At 60.3% G+C, this 27,036-nt stretch overlaps 3 protein-coding genes and 1 long non-coding RNA gene across 5 annotated transcripts; 1 reads left to right on the top strand and 3 right to left on the bottom strand.

Annotated features, from left to right (window-relative positions):
- Positions 1 to 521: 521 nt before the first annotated feature.
- LOC111092823 lies at positions 522 to 4,670 on the top strand. 2 transcript variants are annotated; one of them, XR_005380134.1, is made up of 6 exons: positions 522 to 677; positions 893 to 946; positions 2,284 to 2,344; positions 2,503 to 2,644; positions 2,813 to 3,590; positions 4,207 to 4,670. It is a non-coding gene; the product is annotated as an uncharacterized LOC111092823 (long non-coding RNA). The 2 variants fall into 2 exon arrangements; XR_005380133.1 differs by having other exon boundaries at positions 526 to 677; positions 2,813 to 4,670.
- AQP6 (aquaporin 6) lies at positions 793 to 4,670 on the bottom strand. Its single transcript, XM_038577611.1, has 4 exons — positions 4,023 to 4,670; positions 3,173 to 3,331; positions 2,833 to 2,913; positions 793 to 2,188 (listed from the first exon to the last, which is right to left on the bottom strand). Exons 1-4 carry the CDS (start codon positions 4,383 to 4,385, stop codon positions 1,976 to 1,978), a joined length of 816 nt encoding a protein of 271 aa, XP_038433539.1. The 5' UTR covers positions 4,386 to 4,670; the 3' UTR covers positions 793 to 1,975.
- Positions 4,671 to 11,089: 6,419 nt separating this feature from the next.
- Positions 11,090 to 14,832, bottom strand: AQP5 (aquaporin 5). The gene is made up of 4 exons (XM_038576165.1): positions 14,345 to 14,832; positions 13,138 to 13,302; positions 12,637 to 12,720; positions 11,090 to 11,823 (listed from the first exon to the last, which is right to left on the bottom strand). Exons 1-4 carry the CDS (start codon positions 14,705 to 14,707, stop codon positions 11,638 to 11,640), a joined length of 798 nt encoding a protein of 265 aa, XP_038432093.1. The 5' UTR covers positions 14,708 to 14,832; the 3' UTR covers positions 11,090 to 11,637.
- A 4,080-nt stretch (positions 14,833 to 18,912) lies between these two features.
- AQP2 (aquaporin 2) lies at positions 18,913 to 26,696 on the bottom strand. Its single transcript, NM_001313833.1, is given in 4 exon segments — positions 18,913 to 22,144; positions 22,863 to 22,943; positions 23,519 to 23,683; positions 26,263 to 26,696. Coding segments are annotated over 4 exon segments (816 nt in total). The 5' UTR covers positions 26,623 to 26,696; the 3' UTR covers positions 18,913 to 21,934.
- Positions 26,697 to 27,036: the final 340 nt, after the last annotated feature.

Raw genomic sequence — 27,036 nt, 5'->3', positions numbered from 1 at the left:
CTCCACGCACACACACACACACACACACACACACACACATGCCCTCTTCAACCTTCTAGTTCTTGCTTCCTTCCTTTCTTCCTCTGGTTGTAGCTTGTAGAAGCCACCCCCCCACCCCCAGCTCTATTTTGGAAAATTCTAAGCTGGGAGCTGGAGAGACCTTAGGGGGCTGTGGTACTGAGCTGGATGACCTTTAGCAGGTCCATCACATCCCTCCCCCCCACCTCCACCCCCAGCTGTCCCTGCTCAGAAAAGGGCACAAGAAGCCCTGGGCTCTGAGAGATTGTGCAGATGGATGAGCGGGCCCGGCTCGGACAGACGTGAATAGCACTCCACACTGACGGTATTATGGAACGCTGACCGTGGCCACCGTGGCCATGGGCACTTGGGGACTCAGCTCTTGCTCTGGTCCCAGGCTGGGCTCGGTCACTCTGCCCCTGGAAGACTCTGGTAGCCCCTCCCGTCCCCAGGCGCCTCTGGAGACATCATGGGAAAGGCCCTTTTTTATGGATCTGGTTGCTGTATCTCAGGGTACCATGGTGATGGGCACCATAGAGATGAGCAGAACAGACTTTTATTGGCTCGTCTCTTTGTCCCAGTGTCCCTCCTCAACCCCCTCCACACACACAAAGCGCCCGGGTCAGTAGATCCAGGAGAGAAGGAGGTAGTTAGTGCAAGTAAGTGGAACAGATGAAAGGAGGAAAAACCTACTCTCTCTTCCCTCCCTCTCAATCATCCCCCCCCTTCTTCCCTCCTCCCTCCCATTACCAACAGCCATTGTATTCAAACCCGATAATTACGGTAACAGCAACAATAATCATCATTTATTGGGTTTGTTTTTCCAGCATCTTAACTTCGAAAACATTTTCCCATCTCTCGTTTGCTTTCACAGCAGGCCCTGGGGGAGGACCGTGCCCATTTGATAGCTGGGGAAGCTGAGATCCAGGTAGGAACCCACGTCGCGGGGAGAGTATATTTACAGCAGCTTGTATATATGAACAAACCAACCGAGGCTAGTAGTCCTTCAAAGGCAAATCTTGGTTTCTTGGGTCATTCCTGCGTTCTTATCATCCCTGGAACTTATCCAGTAGCTTTGGGAAGATGCTGGCAGAACTGAGAATGCGGCCGAAGAACAGCTTGTGGCCCAGTTGTGGATGGGGAGCTGGGATGGAGACTTCTCCCTCTCAGGACTTTCCCCATGAATGGGGCTGCGGGGTGGAAGGTGGGCAAACATCTGGGGAGAACCTGTCCTGGAAAATGCCTGTTTGGCCCAAGCCTCCCTTGCCTATATTCTGCCCCTGTGCTAGCCCTAGAAAAGGCTCTTGTCTGCTCTCCGCAAGGGTGGGGTCCTCCCCTGAGCAGTTGGACATGTGAGGAATGAAGATTGATTGGAGGGACAGTCTCTGTCCTCAGGAGGCCTCCAGGCTGAGGGTGGGTCTGTAGCCTAAACATGCCTAAGGGCAGAGGTAACCCTGTGAGAAGCTCAGAGACTATCCCAGGACCTGATCCTTCTGGGAAGCCTGGATTTTCCCTCAAGGGTGAGTGAGATGTTGGGGTTCCCCAAGGTCTCTGTAGCTCTTGCTGTCTAAGCTGAGTGTCTGTCTGGGCCACTCAATACCCAAAATAAGGTGACTGGGGAGGCCCAGGAGGCCCACTAGGTTCCAGATGGATGAGAGAAAGGGAGGGCAATCATGAATTCCCTGCCTCCTTCTGCTCTGTCCCATTAAGGGATGGAGGAGGAGAAAATGGAACAGATTTGCTCCCCAGATTCTTTCTATCTAGAAATCGAATGCCAGGGATAGCGATTGGCATTCCCTGCCCACCCTGTTAGGACAAGAGGCCTAGCTTCCCCACCCTTCCTGCCCTTATCGTGCCCCCCCCAGTCCTCCCCCCATAAAACCTGAAGTCTGATCATGCCAGGCATGCCACCAACCTAAAGGGCTCCTCTCAGAAGCCCAAAGGTGGGGGCCAAGTTCTATGCCATCTGACACACATTCTCCATTTCAGTATCCCCTGAACTGGGCTGAGATTCTTTATTCTCTTGCTCCACCTTGGCCACTGTCTCTACTGTTTCGGTACCCATGAGGATGGCCAGCCGCTGGGCCATGGTCTTGGTGTCAGGGAACAGGATAAAGTTGTAGATCAGTGAAGCCAGGACAGCTCCTGTCAGGGGTCCCACCCAGAAAACCTGAGGGGGCAGAGGGAAGTGGGAATGAGCTATCAGGATTATATGGTAGCTTTGGGACCCTTGCCTGCTTCCCTACTATTAACTTGGTCTCCCAGGACCCCTCGGGCTGTCTACAAGGTGACAAAATTGAGAAGCAGGCCCACCAAGTCTATGCAGGTGAGGTGACCTTGCTTTCCACAGGGCGGGCCCAGTCTCCTCACCATTCCTGTTTCCCTCCTCTCGCCTCCTGTTCCAACCAGGAGCCCTGGCTAAGGGCTGTTCCTGCCTGTGCTGGTGTGTGTGTCTATTTCTGTTTGTCTTTTTCTTTATCCAAGTTTGGAAACTGGTCCAGCTGGAGGAAGTGAATAAAGAAACAGCCAGGACTGGAGGCCTGAGCCCAGGCTGCATCTCCTGCCCTGGCCCATTTACTGACAGTCCACTGGGTGCCCCTGGCTACTGAAGCTGGAAAGAAAGGAAGTACGGGCCAGGATGCTTGCCTGTGTCTTCCGACCTTAGGGAAACCCTCACTGGGGGGGTTGAGATGGTCCATGATACGGGCACTTGTGTCCCCGAGTCCCTGTGGCCCCCCTTGCTGGTGAAAGCCACTGTCCCTGCCGCCCCTGCTCAGGCCCTCCCCTCCCACAGCTGCCAGCACAGGCTCTCACCCAGTGGACCTTGAACTTTCCAACGATGATGGCGGGGCCGAAGGAGCGGGCCGGGTTCATGGAGCAGCCGGTGAAGTAGATCTGGGGGGCGAATGTAGGTTCAGGATGTTAGGGGGCTTAAGGCCCGGGAGGGGACAGCCCCCTCTGCCCCGACTCAGAGGCTTGGTCCTGGTCTTGGCCATTGCAGCATCGAATCCCAGACCCAGACTGTGCGAACACAGCCTCGGCCTGACGCATGAGGGGCTCGGGGAGGGACGCTTCCTGGCCTTTGGGGCCCCTGCGGCCTCCTCAGGGGAGGGACCAGTGTGTGCACGTACACGGCGCCCCCTTAGCCTCTTACCCCAATGAGGTGGCCCAATGACAGAGAGATCCCGATCATGGTGGCCGGGGAGCCTGATGTCTGACGGCTGTCGGTGGAAGCAAAAATACAGAGCACCAGCTGCAGAGTCAGAACCAGCTCCACTGCCACGGCCTGGCCGGTCGAGGTGCTGCTCCGGACCTGGGTGAGGAGGCGGCGCTGGGAGTGATGCGGCTCCGCCAGGGGATGGTGGCCCCCTCCGGCTCACGTCCCCTCGCTGCTGCCACCGGTTCCTGGACTCAGGGGGTGGAGCGAGCAGAGAGCTGCGCCCTGGAGTCGGGGTCAGCCCTGGACGCTCTGTCCCCACAGAAGGGAGTGGGTGGCATCCCTCCCTACCCACAGGTTGGCGGAGGGGGCACCCAGGACCCAAGTGGAAGGGAAGGCTCAGGGCAGCAGAGGGGTAAGTTTTCGAGCGGACTGGGAGGAGACCTGGGGAAGTAGGTGGAAGGCTAGATGAGGAATCTGGGGGAGTGAGGCAGACCTCGGGATGCTGCGGAAGGAGGAACATGGGTACCCAGGGGAGCAGGCCCATGGGCATGCCAGGTCCCCTGCGACCACCCGCAGCCCCAGGCCTCTCTGGCTACCCTGACTCTTCAGTGCCTGGTCCTTCCCTGACTCCTGCCCCTTGGTGTGGCTTCTATCTGTCCCACCTGTTCCCTGTACCATAGCCCCATTCTCGCTCTGCTCACTAGGGCCACAGCCTGGGTCCCCGGGGGCCCGGGGCTCAGCCCTGAGCAGCCAAGGAGCAGGTGGCTGAGTTACTACCCCCCGGTCCCCTCTTCTCAGGCCTGGCCCTCCACCCTTACCGCCTGCGCGGCACCCCTGCACCTACCATGTTAACCCCCAGGGTCTCTCGGATGTCCCCCGGTATGACCCCGTAAAGCACGGCAGCCCCCAGGGTGGCCCCCGCCAGCTGGGCAGCCACATAGGCCATGGCACGGGGCAGGGAGATCTGGGAGCCCACGAGGAAGGCCAGAGTCACGGCAGGGTTGATGTGGCCCCCACTGGTCTTCCAGGTGATCTGCACAGCCACGGCCGTGGCCAGGTTGAAGGTGATGGCCATCTGGAGCACGGTGGGAAGCGCCGTGGGCCAGGGCAGGGCCGAGCCCACCCCGAAGAACACGTAGAGCCCCGTGGCCAGGAACTCCGCGAACAGCGCCCTGCTGGCCGCTCTCCAGAGGTCGCCCAGCAGCATCCCGGCCACTCCCCGCTGCCCCGGCCACGTCCCGCTGCCTCCGCTGCTTCGGGCCGCTCTGCTGGCCTCTGATCTCGGCTACCTCCTGGGGTCCCTTGCCTCTGGCCTGGCTCCTCCGGCCCCCCACCTGCAGCCCCTCTCCTTGGCTACTGCCCCAGGGACCCGCTGCTCGGACTGGCAGGGGACAGGCCAAGGGGACACTGTGTGTCCGGACGGGGAGGCGTGGGGCTGATATGCGGAGCGCTCACATGCTTGCTCCACCCCAGCTCACCTGACAGCTGGGGGGGGCGGGGAGCAGCCCCAGGCGCTGAGCTGGAACCCCCGGGTTCCCAAGCTGGACAGGGGCCCAGCCTGAGGGTGGCAGGTACAGGAGCAGTGGCAGGTGTGGGATTCCAGGCTGCTCACATCCCCATGTCGGCGTAGATGCGGCAAGCTCATCAGATCCCGAGTCCAAGGCCGGCTCAGAGGGTCCCGTGCGCTCCCAGAGGCCCCGTTCTCCTGGCTCCCTCTGCCTGCGGGCTCTGCTCCAAACGGGCTCACACTACTCTGCCCCATAACCCCGGATGGGAAATGAAGCTCTTCCCTCCGTCCCGCCTAAATCCCTACTCACAGAAAGAAGATGCGCCTAGAGCCAAGTTTACTGAGGACCTGGGCCTGTGTGGGTGCCGAGGGGACAGAGGGAGGAGGGGTTTGTTCCACAGCTGAGCAGATGACACACACGGCAGTGGAGAATTTCCCCTGTGAGCTGGGAATTTCCACTGGCTTGTCCTTGGCTTCTCCCTTTCAGCCCCTCTCCCTTCCGCCCTGCTCTCCTCCTTCTCAGGGGCCTGAGCAACTCCTCTCAAGTCTCACACAGGACAGCTGAGTCATTTGCGTGGCAGTGCTGGGCCTAAGGTCACCCGTGCCCTAGGCTCTGCCCTTGTAACCCCAGCAGCATATCAAGGTATTTTCTCAAACCAAGGTGTTCCCTCCCTAAGAAGCAGCTGCGGAGCCGTGTTCCGTTACAACACAGTCTTCGCCTCCCGACCACATCCCACATCGGGGTGCCCTGACCTCGCCCCTGGCCAGGACTCCCTGCTGCTTGGATGTGCCCCTAGTCCTCAGGCTCCTCAAATGCAACCCGTCTCCAAAGGGGATCCGCTGCGCCCCCCTCCAATGCACTCTCCCTGTTTTCTCCAGCTCAGTTGGTGGCACCTGGGAAGCATCCTTGAACCTTCTCTCCCTCCTGCCCCCAACCAATAAAGGCAGCAGGTCCTGCAGAGTTTGAATCCTAAATATTTCTTGACTCTGCCCTCTTCTCACCACCCCTGCTGCCCTGCGGCCTTGAACCACTCTCTCTGTCTGCTCCCTCACTCAGCGCCAATCAATTATCCACGCTGCAGCCCGAATGATCTTTCTAAAATGCAAATCTGATCCTGCTGCTCCCTTGCTAAAATCCCTTCAAAATGGCCCTCATGCCCGGCCTCCAAGGTCCCGGGGGATCCTGCCCCTCCCACCTCATCTCTCCCCACTCCACGCTTTGTCCTTTGCCCTGTGGCCTCACCAAATGGCCAGTAGCTCTGGAACATTCCACGCTGGTGGCTCCTTGGAGGAAGCTCTGTCTTCTCCTCAGACAGCCCTTCCCGCGTCCTTTGCCTGGGTAACTCCTAACTCATCCCCAAGGCTCAGCCTCAAGGTGGCCTCCTCCTCTCCTGGGGGATGACCCCTCCCTGTGCTCCCACCATTCCCGGGCACCTTTGTGCACCTCAGTCCCCATGGGGGTCGGTCATGGTGCTAATGTGCCCCCTTAATGAGGTGGTGAGCCCCTCAGGGGGCGGGAACCGAATTTTGCTCTTCTCTACATAGAGGGCCTTGCACAGGGATTGGCCATAGTTGGGCTTCGATTAACGTTTGTCGAGTGAAAGACATCTCGGGTAAAAGCCCCTGGACCTCCCGGAAGCAGGTGACCTGCAGATCTATCTCGTCTTGGCCTGGGGCCGGGTAGGGCCCTGTTCCTCTCCCACCCAGAGCGCGCCCTCTGAAAGCAGCAAGTGGGATACCCCAGCTCTGATTGCAGGCTCTGTCCCTCACCTTCCCCCACCGGCCTCCCTTCCTCCAGACTTCCTGGCCTCACCCTCCCCTCCCCAGCCGGATCCCCTGGTGCCCGCTGTCCCGGCTCCCTGCTCTCTCCACCGCCCCCACCCCCCTTCCATTCTCCTCCGCAGCCCCTGCCCCCCCCCCCCCCGGATCTGTGCTGCCAGCACTGCAGGAGAAAGCACCCAGCCACGCAGCTGCTGCCATGACCTCAGCGGGGGTCACAGCTCTGCTCAGCAAGCCTGACCCCGTCCTCGTCCTCGGTGGGCTCTGTCTCTCCCCACCCTTCTAAGGCCTCCGAGGAGGAGGCAGCCAGTCAAGGGCCCCTCCGTGGGCTCCCGGCTGCCTCTGAGCAACTGGGGTTTTCTCTGGGCTGCTCCCAGGCCCATCTGGGGTTTCACTTCTCCCTCTCCTGGCTGCTGCTTGATAAGGGGGCCTGGGTTATCCCAGAGCAGTGGAGAAACCTCGGGTTTGTTCCTCCTGTCCTGTCTCTCTTTCAAGCCTTTGCTCAGGTCGGGTTCCTCCGTGAAGCCTGCCCGTGTTCTCCTCTCCGTCCAGCAGCTACTTCTGGATTTGGCCTCCTCGCGCCTCCCCTGTTCCAGTGCAGACTCCCATGCTTGCCTGGTAACAAAGAGGCTTTCAGTGAATGCCCGAGGAGTGAAGGAAGGTGGCTGTGGGTGCAGCGTGGGTGATGCTCTTCCCTGGCGCGGTGGGCGCTCTGCCTCGGGCTGTCCCAGGGAAGCTCAGGGCATCTGTCTCCTTCCCTCCTGCAGACAGGGCCACAGAGGCTGCCCCACACCTTCCCTAGCACCTGTGCATTGAGCACCGAGCACTAATGCCTTCCTGCCGAGAGCCTGTGATGAGGCAAGACAGGCAAGAGCACTTGCACGCTGCTGTGTATGCTGCACCCCTGACCGGGCGTAACTCCCGCGAGCTCAGTTTCCCCTCTTATAAATGGAGATAATTGGGATGCCTGGGTGGCTCAGCAGTTGAGCACCTGCCTTCGGCCCAGGGCGTGATCCTGGAGACCCGGGATCGAGTCCCACATTGGGCTCCCTGCATGGAGCCTGCTTCTCCCTCCGCTTGTGTTTCTGCCTCTCTCTCTGTGTCTCTCATGAATAAAGAATAAAATCTTAAAAATAAATAAAGATAATTCCCATTTTCCCATGCGTCATTAGGGGTAAATGTGCTGATACCTAGGAAAGTGTCCCTGAGCCAAAAAAACTTGGGTTGTTAGGATTGTCACTTCCCTCACCCCTCCGGGGAGACAGGTGTGAGGACTGGGCTGGGGTGGGAAGGGTCCTGGTTGCTGCAGCAGCTCCAGGACAAGCAGCTCCTGGGGCTTCTGTTCTGGGTGGGCCCTGAAGGCTGAGAGAATTCAGTGCAGCAGCAGCCCTTGTCTCCAGCTGGCCTAGAGCAGAGACTCCTGGGGACAGGACAAGGTTGTTCACCCCTGAGGCCAGGTGGGCATTGGCCAGGGCTTGCTCAAGCTCTAGCTCCAGCCGGCACCTCCCTGGGCCCGGCCAGTCCTGGGCTCTACTGCGAAGTTCTGAGGTTTCTCTCATGCCCTGAGGCCGTTAGCCAAGGCCCCACACCTGGCTGCCTACAGCTCCTGTAGCCCTGTGCCTCTAACTTCCTAGAGCCCTGGCTGCTGGGGTGACTATCGCCATCCGGGAGTGGGGTGTGTGTAGGTGCGTGTGCACATGGGGGCAATGTGAGCTCTGACTGAGGTCCTCTCAGCTTGAGGGGGAGCAAAAGGGAGGGGAAGGAGGGAGGTGCTGGGAGAGAAGGGGAGAGCATGAAAGCATGTCAGAAAGGGAAGGATTGGGATGCCTGGTGGCTCTGGCGGTTGAGTGTCTGCCTTTGACCCAGGGCTGATCCTGGAGACCCGGGATCGAGTCCCATGTCGGGCTCCCTGCATGGAGCCTGCTTCTCCCTCTGCCTGGGTCTCTGCCTCTCTCTCTGTGTGTGTCTCTCATGAATAAATAAATAAAATCTTAAAAAAAAAAAAAAAGAAAGAAAGAAAGAAAAGGAAGGGAAGGATTTGAGACTCTTGGGTGGCTCAGCGGTTGAGCATCGGCCTTCAGCCCAGGGCGTGATCCCGGGGTCCTGGGATCAAGTCCGGCATCAGGTTCCCCGCAGGGAGCCTGCTTCTCCCTCTGCCTGTGTCCCTGCCTCTCTCTCCGTTTGTCTTATGAATAAATAAATAAAATCTTTAAAAAAGGAAAGGATTCAAGGTAGCTTCCCACGCACCATCTCGCCAATCCTCCCAAATTGTGGCAGCCACGTCGACGCTCCCCTCCTCCCTCCTCCCATTCCCCTGGCAGCCCACCTGGCACACATTCCAGCTGCCTCCCAGGTGTGCGCACGTCCGCCTTCCTACCTGGTGAAAACCAGCAGCCCTGGGGGGGGGGGGCACCCTCCCCCTCCCACGGGGGAGTCAAGGCTCTCCCCGGGCTGCAGGTGGAGCAGAGGGTCGGGGAGACTGAGCCTGTGTGTACTGAGCATGGGTGCGCGTCCATGCCGAGCAGACAGCCCCGGAGCACGACTGAAGGTCGGTGTAGACGCGCGGGGCTGCGGAGCGCGTGTCCTCCGGGCTCGGGCCGCGCCGCCCGGACGGTCCCGCCGCGGAGCACAGCGCCCTCTGCCGGCCACGCAGCCGCCGCGGCGTCTCGATGCCCGAGCCCCGCGGGGACCGTCGCCGTCTGGCCGGGCGCCCCCCGGGCCTGTCTCCCAGGGGCCCACCGTTGGCCACTGCTGCTCTCCTTCGGACCCATCGAGGAAAGGAACGCGGGTCGCGGGGCCGCAGGGGGCGGCCAAGCCCCAGTCGGGCTGTGCCTGAGCCTGGGCCCCCCGCGGGGGGTCGTCTCTCCCGCGCGCCCTCCCGGGGCTACGCAGCTGCTTCCTGGCGGCCTGGGGGACCCAGGCCCGAGGGGCGCCCCCGGCCCCCACGCGTGGTCGGGGAAGCCCGGCAGCCGCGGATTCGGTGGGCGAGGGCGCCCCCTGCTGGTGGGAGCTGGCATTAGCGGCCTGGCTGGGTAGGGGCGAGGGGGGGAGGGGGCGAGGCCGGCGAGGGCGGCTCCTTGAAGGGGGCCCTGCGGTCCTCACCCCCCCACCCCCACGCAGGTGCGCGCACACACGGTGCGAGCCGGGCCCGGGCGGTGCAGCCGCCGCTTGCGAGTCCTAGGCTGGAGCCTGCAGGAGGGCCAGGGAGTCTGCCCCTCGTCCCCCAGGTCCCTTCTTCCACCCTGGCCCCCCGGGCCCCCCTCAAGGGAGAAGCTCCCATTCCAGAGAGGAAGCAGGAGCTCAGGTTCACGCTCAGGAGAGCAGGGGCCCAGATGTGTACGTGCCGGTTCCCTTTCACTTGGTCCATTGCGCATCCACTCTGAGGCGCGTGGCTGTTTGCACGGGCACCTGCCTTCCGCCCACTGTCTCATGTTCACAACAACCCAGGAGGTGGGTCCAAGTATCCCCATTTTATAGGTGAGGTAATTAAAACTAAGAGAGCCCACGGGCACCTGGGTGGCTTAGTTGGTTACGCACCTGCTTCAGCTCCGGTCATGATTCCCGGGTCCTGGGTCCTGGTGGGGTCCCGGGACATGAGGCTCCCTGCTCACTGGGGAGTCTGCTTCTCCCCCTGCCCCTCCCCCTCCTCCTCCCCTTGCTTGTGCTAGCTCTCTCTCAAGTAAATAAATAAATCTTAAAACAAAACAAAAACAATCCTCGGAGAGCCTGTTACCCAAAGTTGCAAAGCAGGTTTTGAACTCCAAGCCAGAGTCCTTAACTATGACCCAGGGCTGTGTCCTGAGCTGCTCTTCTGCAAGACTTCCACCGTCTTCCCTACAGAGAGCAGACCAGTCCCAGGAATCTCATTCCCTTAATCTCCAACCGTTCCCACAGCAACCCTGTGAGGGAAGCACTTTTTAGTCTTATTTTATAGCTTAAGAGATGGAGGCTCGGCGAGTTTAAGGTTTCCTAAGGAGTGTCAGTGACAAGGGGACAAGGGCAGAGTGGAGCAGAGCCACAGGCCCAGAGGGGACGAGAGTGGGAACAGCGGCTGGAGACCCAGAGAGAGGCTGGGCTGGCTGGGGCTCCCGGGTATGTTGCCACGCAAGGGGCTTCTCCCTCTGACCACAGGCTCCCATATGACACCTTTTGGGAACAGTGAGGAGCAAAGAGGAGAGTGCAGGGCTGTTTCCTCTTTGATGACAGCTCTGGCTGGTCACCCCCTTGGCATCTCCAGGGGCTGCCAGCTGGTTCACTTTTCCTCCACCCTGCCTGGCACACCCTGGCACTGGTGCCAGGCCCTCCTCAAGTGGCAGAGACTTGACATAGCTGAGGTGGGAGGGGCCAGCAGGTGGGTGACTTGGTGAGGACCCCTCCCCTGCTCCCGCTGCCCCCTCCTCACCTCCAACTCTATTTCTATGTTCTGGTCTCTCCTTTTCTCCCGACCTCTCTTCCCCATCTCATCTCTCTGACCAACCCTCCCCTGGCCTCAGCTTCCCTGTCTTCCCACAGAGAACCCTGGGGAGCGCAGAGGATGACAAAGAGGAGACAGACTGTCTGGAGGGACCGAGGTGAACAGCCAGAGAGTCCCAAAAAGAGACTCTGGGGAGAGACGAGGCGAAACCTGAGTGTCAGTGGTTTATTGGTAAGCCCCTGCCCCAAACACCAGCAGCCCAACCCCGTGCATCCTTGAGCAGAAATAAATAAGGCAGCATTTAATGAACCAGTCTGTCTCCCTCTAGGGCGATGTGGGGAGGGGCAGCCTCTGCTGTCCTAGGGACTAGGACCCCGCCGGCTCTTAAGGGGGCGGGTCAGGGAAGATAGGGGCGTCCAGCCACGGCCACCCCTTCCTGGCTTGGCCCCAGGGAAGCCTGTAAGCTTGGTGCTCCTTTCACGGTGTCTGAGATCTGACCTCATGGCAGCAGTCTGCCCTGTCCCAGAGAGACCCTTCCCCCATCAGACACCAGCCTGGGCCCCCACCTAAGCGTCCCCTCATGGGTTCCTGCTCCCATCCCTAACTGTGAAGCCGAAGGAGCCAGCACCTCCTCCTGAGCCCCGAGGACCCAGCTGTAGGGGAAGGAAGCCTTGCTGTCGTTTATATATATGTATACATTTTTTTCCTCCTGTGGTTCAGGGACTAGGAGGAGGGGGGCTGGCCCCTGCCTGACACTGGTCAGCGGGCGGTCAGCTCCATGGTCTTCTTTCGCTCCTCTCGTTGCTCCTCCCAGTCCTCCTCAGGTTCATACGTGCCCTTGATGACGGCCATGCGCTCGCTCAGGCTCAGGGAGTTGGGGAATAGCAGGTAGAAGTAGAGGATGGCAGCTAGGATGGCCCCCACGATGGGCCCCACCCAGAACACCTGGCGGGGACATGGCGGTGTCAGGGGGCTGAGTCTCAGGCCTCAGAGACCAACAGCTTCCCCTCCAGAGGACAGACCCCTGGACCATCAAAGCAGGTGGACATACGGACTTCCAGACCTCCAGAGGGAGAGATTTCCTCCTGTCTCAGGAACAGATACACTGTTCCTCAATGACAGGGACCTGGACCACAGACGCTCCAATCTTCAAAGGAGACAGATCCCCAGGAGGACGGGGCCCCCCAACCTCACTCTAAAGAGAGACAAGTGACCCTTTGAAGGAGACATGTAGATTCCCGGGGAGACCACAGAACTCCTCTCCCTCCCACACAGGGAACGAAACAGACCCTGGAGAGGGAACATGAGCTCTCAGCAGAGGTGACAGATAGACTGTGCAGAGGGACAGGCCCACAAGAAGGAAGACTCCCTGAACCCCCTGGGCAGGAACAGATATATAAAACATCAGAGAGGACAGACACTCAGACACACTGCCCCCGGTCGCCCCACCCCAGAAGGACAGACGCAAAATCCTCAGACATCTACACAGAGGAACCGATCTCCTTCCCTTCCTTAGAGGTACAGCTACCCAGGGTTGCCCCGCCCCACCCCAGCCCTAAACCAGGGTCCTCTGCCATTTAACTCCCCCTGTCCTTGTTCTGGCTGCGTCCCATCCCTGTCTGTATCTCGATCTCTCTCCAGCCACGCCTCTCAAGGCCACCCCGAGCTCCGGGCCCACAGCATCCAGAAGATCCAGGGAGCTCTTGGCCAGGTTTCCAGGCCCTCATTGCCAGGGAGCCAGGGGGGGCCCAGACTCACCCAGTGAGCAGAGCTGAAGCGCTTCATGACCACTGCGGGGCCGAAAGAGCGGGCCGGGTTCATGGAGCAGCCGGTGAAGTAGATCTGGGCAGAGAGAGGGAGGCGGCAGTGAGGAGGGCAACATGCCTGTCGGCTCCTAAAGGCCTGGTCTTTCCCAGAGCCACCCAGAAGTTCAGTGGCTCAGCCAGGTCTCTGAATCTAGTCTCCCAATTGCTAGGCTGGTGAGCTCTCCCTCTACTGGTCCCCATGGACCCCTCTTTCTTCTCCAGTCCTGTGCTCGGGCTGGATTTCCTGCCTCCCCACCTCCCCCAACTCACACTTCCTGCCATATTTCCTCAGACTAGAGAAGATTTGGGGGGATCCAGCCTGGGACAGAGTATAGCAACCCCGCTCCAGGCCTTAACTGCTAGGTTCCCTGGTTCAGAGGGGTGCTGCTCTAGAGCCCCATTACTTGCCCTGGGGGGCTCCCCACAGCTGCAACCAAGTGGCAGCATTGCTCACCCCCACGAGGTGGCCCAGTGTGACGGAAAGGCCGATGGACAGGGCCGGAGAGCCCACAGGACTGGTGCGGCGGGAGTCGGTGGAAGAGAAGATGCAGAGTGCCAGCTGGAAGGTCAGAATCAGCTCTACTACCATAGCCTGGCCCTGGGTTGTGTTGTTGTTGAGCTGCAAGGGGAGGGTGGGTTAGGACCCCTGCCTTCTGGCTCTATGGCCAGGGGCTCGGGGGATGAGGCTTTTGGCCTCCAGGGACACCTAGAGCCACTGTCCCTGGAAGCCAAGCCTTGCGCACGTCAGAGAGGTCATTTGCTGAAAAGACTACCTACCTGACCCTGTGCACAAAGCTTGGAGCCCAGGCCGGTCGGTGGCCAAGGAGCTGAGTGTGAGGGGAGCTTTTCCTGGACAAGGTCCTGTCAACGGTTCTGCCCAGTTCCAACCCCCACAAGCTGGCATTTACCCTCCCTCCTGTGGGCAGCTGCCCAGTTTGCCTACTGCACCCCCAGCCTGCCTCCCGCCCGTGTCTGACCCGCTGCCAGTGCCAACCTCAAACCCGTCTCTCCGGTGGGGCTGACTCACGGCTTGACAATGGCCGAGAAAATCCTCCTCTGTGTTTGATTAATGAACCCAGTTTACATGGGACATGGGGACTGAATATGGGACCGTGAAAGGGGGTGAGAGCAGGGGACCAGGAGTGGGAACGCGTATTCAACAGACCCTACACACTGGCACCGCACACACGGTTTCTAGATGTAACCCCCTTGACACCTGTTGCGGTAGGTGATGACCACCGCGGTGTAGCAGCTGAGAACGGTGGGGCCCAGAGGGGCGAGGGGGGCCCAAAGCCGGGATTACAACCCACCCCTGACGGCTCCGCGAAACCACTCCAGTGCGGCGCAGACAGCAGCAGCGAGGGTCCCAAGCGCAGGGCAGAAGCCAGACAGCAGAAAGCCAGAAGTCTCGGGCAGAGAGAGGAGAGGCAGCCGGCTCCAGGAGGGAGGCCAGAGGAGCAGCAGGAGGGCGGCAGGGGAGGACGTGGGTCCGAACCAGGGAGGCCGAGCCCGGGCACCCCGGGCACCCCGGGCACCGTCCAGCCCGGAGCTCGGCCCCGCCACCTGCCAGGCGGGCCTGCTCCCACGCCCCAGATGTTGTCTGGGGCCGGCCGGGAGCCCACCCCAGGGCGCCCCCGCCCAGCCGGCCCGGGGGCACTCACCGAGTTGACGGCCAGGTTGCCGCGGGCGTTGAGCGGCGCCAGCCCGTAGAGGATGCCCGCCCCGGCGATGGCCCCCGCCAGCTGCGCCGCCACGTAGAAGGCGGCCCGCAGCAGCGAGATCTGGTTGCCCACCAGCAGGGCCAGCGTGATGGCCGGGTTGATGTGGCCGCCGCTCACGGGCCCCAGGGCCTGCGCCAGGGTGCCGATGGCCAGCCCGAAGGCCAGCGAGATCTGCAGGATGCTGGGCAGCGCCGACGGCCACTTGAGGGCCGAGCCGAGGCCGAAGAAGACGAAGATGAGGGTGGCCAGGAACTCGGCGAACACGGCCTTGAGGAAGGCCACGGAGCACACCTCCTTCTTCATGGTGGCCGCGAGGGCGCGGCGGCGGGGCGCGGGGGGCGCGGGGGCGCGGGGCGCGCGGGGCGCGGGGGGCGCGGGGGGCGCGGGGGGCTGGCTGCGGGGCGCGGGGCCCGGGGCGTGCTGGCGGGCGGCCTGGCGCGGGCCGGGCGGGGGCGCGCTATATAGAGGCCGGGCGCCCCGCGGGGGGGCGAGCGCGGGGGGGCAGGGGGCGGCCCCGGCGGCCGGCAGCCTCTCGCCGCGGCCCGGGGCCCCGCGCGCCCCCGGCCCCCCCGCGCCCGCCCCCCCGCCGGGGCCGCCGCGGACGCGCCCGGGCCACGTGACCCAGGCGGCGGCGGTGTAGACGGGCCGGGCGCCCGCGGACCCGCGCATGGTGCGCGCCGCTCGGCTCCCGCGCTCCGGGCCGCGTCCCTGGACGACTCCGCGGCCGCGGCCTCGAGCGTGCTGCGGCTCCGGCGCCTACCTCCGCGGGCCCAGTGCCTGCGTCCCCGCCCTTCCCCCGGCCTCGCCGGGCTCTGGGGCCGGCTCCTCCCTTCCCTCCCGCGGCCCGGGCATCCCGACCCGGCCTCACCGCCCGCGGGGCTGGAGCCGTGCGACTCTCCGAGGCCCGCGCCGCTCCGCTCCCTGCCCGGCGGGGGCGGGGGCGGGGCGGGGGCGTCCCGGGCGAGCGGCCGGCGGAGCCCGCAGCCCCGAGGCGCCCTCTCCCGGCGCCCGAGCCCCGCGGCCTCCCAGCGAGCCCCCGACGGGGTGCGGGGCGGGACGCGAGGGGGCGCGACCGACTTCACTTTTGGTTTGGGTCGGGGGAGCCCCGGGAGTCGGGGTGGCGGTGCGCTGCGGGGACGGGACGGCGCGGGCGCCCCGCTGACCTCCCGGCCTCCGAGGCCCCCTACTCTGGTCCCCCCCCCCCTCCTTTAACTCCCGCAGCTCACCTCCTCCACTCTCCTTCGTCTTCCCTTCCCTCAAACTCTCAGTCTTTTTTTTTTTTTTTTTTTAAGATTTTATTTTTAAGTCATCTCTACACTCAGTGTGGGGCTCCAGCCCACAGCCCCGAGATGAAGCGCCGCATGCGGGGGCGCCTGGGTGACTCAGTCCCGCGAGTGTCTGCCCTCCTCTCAGGTCATGATCCCAGGGCCCTTGGGACCCAGGCCCGCGTCCCGCTCTGCTCAGGAGCGATTCTGCTTCTCCCTCTCCGTCCGCCCCTCTGCCTGCTTGTGTGCTTTTGCTCGTTCTCTCTCTCTCTCCCTCAAATAAATAAAAAATCTTGGGGAAAAGCAAAGTCGCATGCTCTACCTCCTGAGGCACCCAGGCACCCCAGGCCTGGAAGACTCCTGGAAGCAGACCCCTGGCTGAGCGTGGGTCCCCCACACGTGGGTCCCCCCCGGGACCCCGGGATCATGACCTGAGCCAAAGGCAGATGCTCAACAACTGAGCCCCCCAGGTGCCCTCTACCTCGGCTTCCATGGCCCATCTCTCTTACGTGTAGTCTTTTCTAGTCCTTCCAGCCCTGGACTGGGTGATGCTCTCTTCCCGCTCCCATCCTCCTCCTCCTGTTCCCATCCCTTCCCTCTGAACTCCAGGCTGCTCTCCTCTGGCTCTCCCACCCTTCCCTCTTCTGGCGCCAGGTTCCGCATGCAGGGAATGAGGCTGGAGATCCCTGCAGAGCTTGGAAGAGGGGCAGGGACCCACCGCAGGATCCCACAAGAGGAGTTCCACAAAAGACTGTACCACCTGCTACTGCCACATGTCCTTGGGAAGCACTCTGCACGGTGCCTGGTACAGAATAAGGCTCAGTAAAGTTTCCTCATGTTGTGTGTGTGACTATAATTTTACAGGCCCCCTGAGGGTGCAGCAGAAGGAGGGAACAGGTGCTCCTCTGGTCTCTCCAGCAGGGGCTAAGAGGGTTGGGCCCAGAGGAAAGCCAAGGACCTGGAGGAGCGGGTTCTGGGCCCTGTGGCAGCTAAGAGGCCAAAGAAAACAGGGACCAAAGAAACCCCACTATTGTTCCTCCTCAGTTCCGTGTTTCCTGCTGGAACAGCTCCTTTCCCACTTCTCTCATCTTTTTTTTTTTAAGATTTTGAGAGAGAGAGAGGGAGGGAGAGAGAGAGAGAAAGCCCACAAATAGGGAGGGGGAGGGTAGAGAAGCAGACTCCTTGCTGAGCAGGGAGCTGGATGCGAATGTGGGGCTCCATCCCAGGACCCTGGGATTATGACCAGAGCCAAAGGCTTAACGGACTGAGCCACACCCACTTCTGTCCTCTTAAGGCAGGAGGTCTGTTTGTCTTTCTGCCATGGGTCCTGGAGCCCTACTCCTGGAGGAGCAGGGCAAGTGTGTACTGGATTTTCATCTGGGCTTGGGGCTCAGGGCTCGGCGCCGGCCTGTCCCTTACTGGAATGATGACCCAGATGACCCCACAGACTCAGAGGAACCAGCTGGTTATGTTTGCTAGGCCTCTGCTTGAGGTCCTTCCATCTCTCTCCAACTATCAGGGTTACTCTGTTCCAGTGTTGTCCCAAGAAACTACTGCGGCTGGAATTGTCTTTGCCCTGAGCACTTGGGCCCTGCCAGCCCCAGAAGGATGCTTCCCTGGGATCTCTCTGGGCTGGGCGATAGATCTCCCCATCTGTGGCAGGGAGAGTTAGAACCTCTCAGGGAGAGCTCCCTCCCTCCTCTCCTGATACGGGGGACCCCCTGTATTCCCTGGGAACAGTTGAGGGCTGCAGGCGAAATGGTAGGGTAATTGGCAGCAGAATATTCCCCTGAGGCTCCACGCATTCCCCAGTGTTGGGGAAGAGTAATTCCTTCCTTCCACAAAGACTTATGGAGCAGTTACTCTGTGGCAGGCACTGTTCTAAGCACTGGAGAAGTAGCCGTGAGCTAGCAAACCCCTTCTCTGCCTCGAGGAGCTAATATTCTGGGGGAAGGAGCCAGACAATAAACAATGGGTATTGTAAATTATGCAGTATGATAGAATCTGGTAAGTGCTATGGAAAAATGGAATATGCTAAGGGGGGCTGGGCATGCTGGGGTGGGAATGGAGGTTCTTCGAAATTTTAATGGGATTTCAGTGGAGGTCTTATTGAGAAGGTGACATCTGAGCAAAGACTTGAAAGAGGAGAGGGAGAAGGTACCGAGTGGCACAGGTCAGTTAAGCATATGCCTCCAGCTCAGGTCATGATTCTGGGATTCTGGGATGGAGTCCCTCATGGAGCACCCCTCCCCCATTGGGCTCGCTGCTCACCCAGGAGCCTGCTTCTCCCTCTCCCTCTGTCACTTTCCCTGCTTGTGCTCTCTTGCTCTCTTTCTGTCAAATAAATGAATAAAATCTTTAAAAAAAAGAAAAAAGAAAAAAGAGGAGAGATCCATGCCTATATCTGAGGGAAGAACATTCCAGGTAGAGAGAGCAGCCAGTGTTGCTGGAACAGAGGGAACAAGGATGAGCATCAGGAGAGGAGGGCAGAGGATACACCACCAAAAGGCCCACAGGCTTCTCGGCCAGGATGAAGAAGTCGCTGAACCAAGGACTGGCACAGTCTGACAAGGTTTCTGACACGACCCCTCTGCTGCTGTGTCGGCAGGAGACCAGAAAGCAGGGAGACGGGTAGGTGCTTAGCCAGGGAGAGGTGATGGTGGCCTGGGCCTCGGTGGGGGTGCTGAAGGTGAGAGGGATCAGATTCTGGATCCCTCGTGAAGGGAGCATTCGCCGGGACTGCCGGATGGAGCACTGGTGGTGTGTGAGGACGAGGAGTCAAGGGGGCTGGAGCCTTTTGGCCTGTGCATCCAGAAGACTGAAGTTGGATCCTTTGAGATGGGGGAGGGGATGGTGGGAGGATCAGTCAGTTTTGGAAGTGTTGAGGAATAGGTGTTGTCCCAGACTGTGGAGTTCCCTGTCCTGACTTTGCAGCACGGTGCTAAGGCCAGCATGAGGAGACCGAAAGGGGCCATTCTTTACTTGCTCTGGAGGCCACACACCCTGCCCGTGTCTTGGTGCCCTCCCCGTGCCACCTGCGTTGCAAAGCCTGGGACGCCCATTTTGGCCAGGTTGGCTGTGAGAGTTGCCATCACAGGCTACCTTAGCTGACCTGCTTATTTTGCATTGAAATTCCTTCTGCACCATACCCAACAGCAGGTCTGGGGGCCTCAAGACATCAGAGACCCTGATGTGTCTCCTGGCCCTTTGACGATATTGACCATTTCTAAGTTGTGGAAGAAATAGCACTTATTGGCAAATGAGCATTTATTGAGTGCTTATTATATGCAGTGCACTGAGCTAGCCAAGACAGATGAAGGCGAATAGATAGGAGAAGGCCATCCAAGAGCTGGAGGGAGCCCTGCCCCCAAAGGGCTTACGGTCTTGCCTGGGAGGCACTGCACGTATACAGGATCACAGCTTAAAGATACAAAACACCAGGAAAGCAACATTCGCAGGCACAAAGTCATCCGGCACAAAGTGGGGATCTGGGAAGGGATGCTGCTGGGACCCAGTGCTCAGCCACCTTTTCCCTTCAGTTCAAAGCCTTGTCTGTTTCCCAGCTTGAGGACCTGGAAGCCAGTCCACCTGCCTCCATGCTACCTTGCTGCTGTCTGGTTTTGGGTGTGTCTGACCTCCGTTCTCCTGCACACTGGGAGCTTTTCAAGGCCAGAAACCAGCCTGGTGTCCTTTGTCCTTTTCTCTCTACCCTGCTGCAGCCGTCCCCAAGGGTCTGTGTCCACCTCCAGGCAGAGGGCTGGGCTGGACAGGCTCAGTGGTGTACTCTGGTGTTTGCCAGGGGCTCCCAAGGGGCAACTAGGACTTGCCCCAGAGGGTCCTCTGAGCTCTGAATGGACAGATCATGGGATTTTTGACTAAGAAGGCCTGAATTCAAGTCTTGACTCCACTACATACAGCTGTGTGACTTTAGACCAGTCTCTGAAATGCAGAGGCTTGATCTATAAAATAGGAAGAACAATATTTGCTCTGCCTGTTGTCACAGGGTCGGGAGATAATCGGGGGCAATAATAGGGGATGCATCGGAAAGGTTAAAACCCTGCATAGCTGGAAACTGTTGTCCTTCCCTAACCCACCTGAAGTTTTAACCCAGAGTCTGGGACACAGATGCTCTGGAGGTGTCAGGTCCTCTCCCTCCTTATCGTTCTGAATCTTGCCTTGACCTCTGACCTTAGTGACCCCAATCTGGGCAATCAGGGCAAGAAGTCATGGTGATGTCACATTAAGTTTTAGGTGAGGAACAATCCAGGAAGTGGAGTCCAGGAAGACATAAAGAGAAATTCTTGGTGGGGTGGGGATGAAGTGCCTGAGACACATCCAGGCTTGGTTCACAGCTCAATGCCTTGCTGCCTTTGAACTGCCAGAGCAGTTCAAAGTACCGCCCCAGGGGTCACTTTGGTCTCTGATACAACCCCTCCTCTGGGAGTGAGGCCAGGTGGCTGTCACCAGCTGTCGGGGGTTTGGGACCACCATCTCCATAGCACCTGTGGACCGAGGCAGCCTTTTTCTGACTCCAGAGGGAGCGTTGGTCAAGGAAGACAGAAAAAAAAAACCCATAGATGAGGAGGTGGGCACAATCACAGGGATGTTCCTCATACATGGTCCATCTCTGAAGGGCTGGAGGGCGGGAAGGGGCTGGAGACTCGGGTACACAGAGGGTGCCTGGTGTAGTGTGAGACAGACATGGTTAAAAGCCTGGAAAGCACGGAGGCAGCAGTGCATGGAGAAGGGGACTCAAGTTGTGATTCTCAGGTTAGCTATGAAGCAGACTGGAGGGGGAGGGAGAGGACGCGTGGTCTGGGTGATGGGAGGAAGAAAGTGGGGGAACAGCAAGGGTGCGCTCAGGGCCAAGAGAGGTTAAGAGGCTCGACCAGGATGGGGTCAGCCCCAAACCCATCCCCTTCTGCCTGGGCTCCCAGGGCTGTCCTTTGCACTGGCCACCAACTAAAGGTAAAAGAGGCTGAGGGTCAGGACCCTTCGGTGTTCTACCAACAGGAAGCGGAAATAATGAAATAATCCCAATAACGCGTGCTAATGGTATGAGGAATTACAGTTCACGCAGCATCTTTACATGCATCATCTCACTTAATCCCACTTAATCTCATTTGAGAACCATTCCACTGGCCTGGAAATTTAGAAGCCCAGGCTCTAGACACAGACCTGCAACTGCCTGGACAAGTCATTTCCCTTCTGTGGTCCTGAGAGTGCGCTAGGCTGCTCTCCCCCACCCCAGTAACTGGAGTGCGGTGGAAGGAAACCTGAAGGGAGGGAGAGGAAGAGAGAGTGAGGCCTGCGGTTGCGTGCCTGACCGCCTCGACCAGCCGACCATGGGTACAGCCGGGAGGGAGGCCTCACTTGCGAAACGGAGTGTCTCCTTTCACCAAGTGTCCAGTTGCAAATCTCGCCCTCTCCCAAGACAAAGGCCGTGGGGCCCATAGAGGGCTTTGTTTGCTCTGCCACAGGCTAATCTCTGGGTCCGGAGCCCCCTGGAGATGGGGGGGGGGGGTCTTGTGCACACGTGTGGGACATATACACACACATACAGGCACACACACACATATGCGGGCTTCCTTTTTTGAAGAGGTCTTCCCTCCGGGCAGAAAGGAGGTCCTGGGCCACCCAACCCTCCCTTTTTCCGGAGGCCACTTCTGGAGAAGCCATTCTCCGGTTGATATTTTCTGTCTCTAGCAGTGGATGCTGGCAAACCTTAGGGCTGCGGCTTGGGGGAATTTTCCAGCAGAGGCAGGGTAGGGGGTGGCAATGGGGCTCTCCAAGCGGCCTCCAGGCCCTCCCCTTCCCTTGTCGCCGGGAGCACTCTCTCAGAGCTCCTGGGGAGGATGTGACTGCAGAGGAAGCAGATTTATTGCGCTGGGGAGGATCTGGTGGAGAGGGGAGTGGGAGGTTGGGGGGCGCACTCGCACCGCCACAGGCACAGCTACTGGCCCCCAGGAGTATGCACAACCGCGCACCTGGGGACACAGAGGCACTGGGGAGGAACACACTTCTGCACACACGCGGGCACGCTCGCAAAATCCCGCCGCGGGTTCCCAGGTCCTCTGCCTGCTGGCCTCGCTCCCCAAGGGTCCAGCTCCCCGCGGGCGCCAGAGGGTGGGACCGCGGACAGAGCCACCCGCCGCCCTGGCAGCGGCTCCTGGGGCGCTGGGGCCGGGGAGGGGGGCGAGGTGGGCGGCGGGCCCGGTCGCTGGAGCCCCCCGGGGCCGGGGCCGGGGCTGGGGGTGGGGGCGGCTCAGGCCTTGCTGCCCCGGGGCAGGCTCTGCGGCGAGTGCAGCTCCACTGACTGTCGCCGGCGCACCTCGCGCTCCTCCCAGTCGGCGTCGGGCTCCAGCCCCTTGAGCACCGCCAGGCGCTCGGCCAGGCTCTTGGCGGGCGGGAACAGCACGTAGTTGTAGAGGAGGGAGCCCAGGATGGCGCCCACCAGGGGTCCGATCCAGAAGACCTGGGGGCGGCGGAGAGCGCGGTCGGGCGGGCATCGCGGGGCAGGGGGCGCCGGCCCCGACTCCCCGCACCCCTGGGCCTCGGCCCGCGCTCCCCGCCCCTACTTGGTGCTGAGAGGGAGGGGGTGTGCCCGGGTGTGCCCCGCGATTAACGGTAAAGCGGGCAGATTGGCGGAGCTGGGGGAGGACAGCAGCAGCTGTTGGGGGGTTAAGGGTGCGCGGCCCCGACGTGGGGGGGGGGTGCTTAGGGGCGACCTGCCCAGGCTGTCTGGGCTTCCCCTTCCTTCCACTGTAACGATGCCCACCTCCCAGGCGGGTCGTGAAAACCACTTTAGTATTTGCAAAGCACACACACACACACACACACACACACACACACACACATTTGCAAGGCACTTAGGCTGGCCTGGCCCATACTAAGGCTGGGTAAGTGCTAACTAATGGAAATGTGTGTGTTAACAAGTTTAAACATCGCCATCGGCGGGGTCCCAGCGCCCTGGGCGTGCAGCTTCCCATCTCACTTGAGGAGCATCCCGCAACCCTCCCAAAGCCAGTGAGGCCACAAGTGCTACTATCCTCGCTGCGGGGGCGCAGGCCAAGTGTCCCAACCGGGCGCCCAGGACGGCAAGGCCCGCAGCCCCCAGCTCTGTGGCCCTCTCTTCCCGCCCTGGCTGAGACGGGCTTGGGGCGAGGGGAAGGCGGGGAGGTCTCGGCCATTACCCAGTGGTCGTCAAACTTGCCGGTGACAACAGCAGGAGCCAGGGAGCGGGCCGGATTCATGGAGCAGCCGGTGTAGTGGATCTAGAGTGAGAGGCGGGAGTCGCAGGGGAAGGGAGAGGATGAGGCGGGGCAGGGAGTTGTCCAGCTCCTCTCTAGCCCCTGACCTCAGCCTCCAGGGAATCCCTGTGATGGGCGGTGGGTCCTTATATTCCCGGGCTTCTGTATTCACTTGAGGCTGGGGTGCGATCTGTTCCTTTGGGGTATCTGGGAGTCACACCTTCTGGGGTGTCCCTCTGGGGAGTTCTGTGTATCTGGCCCCCCCCGGGGGGGGGCTCTGTGTCTATCACTGCTGGGGGGGCGGTCTGTGTGTCTATTTCTTTTTTTTTTCCTAAGATTTTATTTATTCATGAGAGACAGAGAGAGAGAGAGAGAGAGAAGCAGAGACACAGGCAGAGGGAGAAGCAGGCTCCATGCAGGGAGCTGGATGAGGGACTCGATCCCGGGACCTGAGCTGAAGGGAGACGCTCACCGTTGAGCTACTCGGGCATCCCTGTGTGTTATTTCTAGAGTGGTCTGTGTGTCTGCTTCTTGGGGGAAGGTATGTATGGCTGTCCCCTGTCCCTCCACGGAGGCGGGAAACAGTGGTCATGACCTACCCCAAGGAGGTGGCCCAGGGCCACAGAGAAACCGATGGAGAGGGCAGGGGTGCCCAGGTTGTCTCCACGCCGTTCATCCGTGGAAGCGAAGATGCAGAGCACCAACTGCAGGGTCAGGAAAAGCTCCACGGTGACAGCCTGGCCAGCTGTTGTATTGTTGCTGAGCTGGGGAAAGAGACAGGGTGGGTGGGGGATCGCTGAGCAGGCTCCCCACTGTGGCTCCATCTCCCTGCCCATCCGCAGTCAAGGCTCCAGAGAGGCTTCCCGGCTGGGACTGGAACACCTGGGCTCACCAGCCACCTGAGCCCAAATGAACGATGGCTTTTCCTGAGCTGTGGCCCAAAGGTCAGAGAAGGACCCCAGGACTCCTGGTGGTCCCTAGACCAGAGGTAGGAAGACTGACTCCATAGCCCATTAGATTCGGGGGCAGTGATTGTGTGCCTAATGTGACAGGGAAAGGATGCTGAGGTCCAGATTTTGTCTCCTGAACGAGAGGGGAGAGGTCTTGACTGCGGCAGGAGGCTTAGGGCAGGTATAACAGAAAGGCCTTCTTTGCTCTCTAGGCCACAAGATACTACTGGTATCATGAGAGGCCTGTGGTCATTCTTCCTGGGGACAAAAGGCCCCCAGGAAAGGGTCTTAGGACTCGGGTCTGGGGATGGTCCTAGTACATGAGCCCAGTGTATAACCCTTTCCTTTCACCTGAGCCTCTTCCCCCAATCTTGCCTGTTCTGCACCGTGTTTCAGGCCTGAGCCTGGCCCTGCACATCCTGTGGAGGTTGGGGTGGGGTGCTGGTGCCCTGTCCTGTGGTGGGGGGGGCCTGTGACCAGGTGGGCTGCCCATGGTCCCGGCAGACCCTGCCTTGGGTAATGAGAGCTTGGGGCCGAGAGAAGAGGTGATTTCATAACCAGGCCGCACCCAGCACTGGATTTCTCCCTCGTTTTGTCATCCTGTGCTCTACACCCTGCCCTCAAGCGCTGGGCACTGCACCGGTTGGCACTGTGACAGCTCTCAGCTCCCACGCTCCTTCTCTAGGCCATGAACCCCCATTCTTGGGCCCTAGCCATTGGACTGGCACACTTGGGTCTCTTGGGTCTAAGCTCAGTGCCCCCTGTTGTCCAATGGTAGAGTATCTAGTGTGTGGGGGGCAGTGAAAAGAGCTTTGAAGGCAGGTACTTTGGAGGCCTGTAACTTATTTATTACTTCAGCCTCAGTTTGTCTTTCTGTAAAATGGGGATGACAAAACAGATTCCGGAGCACTGTGTGAGGACTGGAAATGACAAGGGCAGAGCCCCAGCCCCATTCCCACTGGTAAATGGCTTTCCATTTACCAAGGGAGAGGTGTGGACATGGATTTGGTGTCAGACAGCTCTGCGTCCATTTCCAGGTGCTGACACCAGCTGGCTCTGTGATCTGAGTCAGTTGAGTGCTGAGCCTTGATTTACCAATCAGGGTAGAGGGATCACATAATTCATCTTACAGGGTTGTACCAAGAAGTAGGTGATATCTGGCCTGGCAAAGAGCAGGTGCACATCAATGGTAACTTCCTGGTGGCTAGGCTGGCCTCTCCAGGGACCTCAGCTGGCACCTGGAACAAGAGCCTTGGGGGGGGGGGGTCTTCTAGCTTTCTAGCTTCAGGGCAACTCAGCCCCACTGCTGCTCCGTTCCAGCCAGGCAGGGATCTCCTTAGTTCTTCAAAGTGGCAAATGCTGAGCAGGAACTTGGGGACCCTTCCCAGACCCTTCCTTTCTGAGAGCTAGTTGACAGTTGACTGGGCCTTTCCTTGCTGGAAACAGAACTAATTTCATTCTCATTGGAAGTGGCCACTCTAGCCTTTTCTTATTCCTGAGCTGCCAGCCTCATCATATTTTCCATTCTGAAGAAGAAAAAAGTTCCCCATTTGGAACACCTCTGCCCCTTGCGTGAGGAAGGGCCAACTGTGCACAGGAGGGGGTGGCCACAGAAACCATGTAGGACTTTCCAGAGACATCAGACCTTTTATCCAGTGGCCCAGGGGTAGAGGAGGCCAGGAAAGGCAGGGGTTTGAGGTGTGAATGGGGCATTTGCTACCCTGATGTGGATGGGGGGTTGGAGCGAGAGGTGGATTGAGGGGACCCAGACTCTGCCTCTCCACCCATGGCCTGGGATGCCAGGGTGCTGCGCAGACCCAGGAAGGCAGGAGCGTGGAAGGGAAGGGGTCGTGGCATCCCCTCCAGCTCCCAGACTGCTTCAGGGGTCTGACTAGCACCGTTCCCATAATCAGCAGTTGGTCACGGGCTCTGGGGACCTTTTCCAGGGTCTGGAGAGACCTTGCCTCTTCAGGATTCCCTTGAGTTCTGGTGCTTTCTCTGGTATTGACAAACTGTAGGACTTTAGGCCCATCCCTTCCCTTCTCTGTGCCTCAGTTTCCTTGTTTGCTAAACAAGTCTTAGTTGACGGCTCAGGGAAGGTACATTGGTCAGGTGGAAAGAGCATGAGTTTTGCAGTCAAGCCTGGGTTTGAGGGCTCTTCCTCCACGACGCTCAGGGCAGAAGGTGCCAGCAGACCCGCATGTGTCCTGCCTCCTGCCTCCGCTCTGACCTTATTGCGGCTCCCACCCCGACTCCTTCCCGCTCCTGCCTTCCTGGCTCCAGCACCGCCGTCTCCTCCTCCCCACCCCTCCATCTTTCTCCGTCCCCTCCCAGATCTGGTCCCTCCCGTCTCCCCCTGTACAGGGGACCTCCCAGGGTCAAAGGACACTCACTGCGTTGACAGCCAGGTCCCCTCGAACGTGCGGTGGCGTGATCTCGTGGAGCAGAGCAGCCCCTGCCACGGCCCCCAGCAGCTGCGCGGCCACGTAGAAGGCAGCCCGGAGAAAGGACACGTGGCAGCCCACCAGGCAGGCCACCGTCACGGCCGGGTTGATGTGGGCCCCGCTCACGTGGCCCAGGGCCTGCACCAGGGTGCCGATGCCCAGGCCGAAGGCCATGGCGATCTGCAGCACGGACGGCAGGGCCTGCGGCCAGTTGAGGGCTGAGCCGAGGCCGAAGAAGACGAAGAGCAGCGTGGCCAGGAACTCGGCGAACACCGCCCTGGAGAAGGCTACGGAGCGCAGTTCCCACATGCTGTGGGGCCCTCTGTGGGCTGGCCCAGGCCGGCGATGGAAGCTCGTGGGTGCTCCCTCCCTCCCTCCCTCCCTCCCTCCCTCCCTCCCTCTCTCCCTCCCTCTCTCTCTTCTTCCCTCTCTCCCTTCTTCCCTCTCTCCCTCCCTCTCTCCCTCCCTCCCTCTCTCTCTCTCTCTCTCTCTCTCTCTCAGGGTCTCTGGGGAGGCTGGGCTACGGGCATTTATAGGGCGCTTCCATCTGGATTTGGACACGTGAGGCGGAGGTGGAGTCTGGGCCCTTACCTTGTCTCTCCTCTGGCTGCCTCCTGCCCCCCCCACCCCTGCCCACCCGCATGCCTATCACCCCATCTTGGCCTTCACAGCTGACTAATGTTCCCCATTAATGAGCTCCAGATAAGGACTGACGTCCCCTGG

This window comes from Canis lupus, chromosome 27 (assembly GCF_011100685.1).
Source record: "Canis lupus familiaris isolate Mischka breed German Shepherd chromosome 27, alternate assembly UU_Cfam_GSD_1.0, whole genome shotgun sequence".
In the NCBI taxonomy this organism is placed as follows: domain Eukaryota; kingdom Metazoa; phylum Chordata; class Mammalia; order Carnivora; family Canidae; genus Canis; species Canis lupus.
The sequence above is the reverse complement of the archived record's forward strand: the minus strand, read 5'-3'. Positions and strand labels throughout refer to the sequence as shown.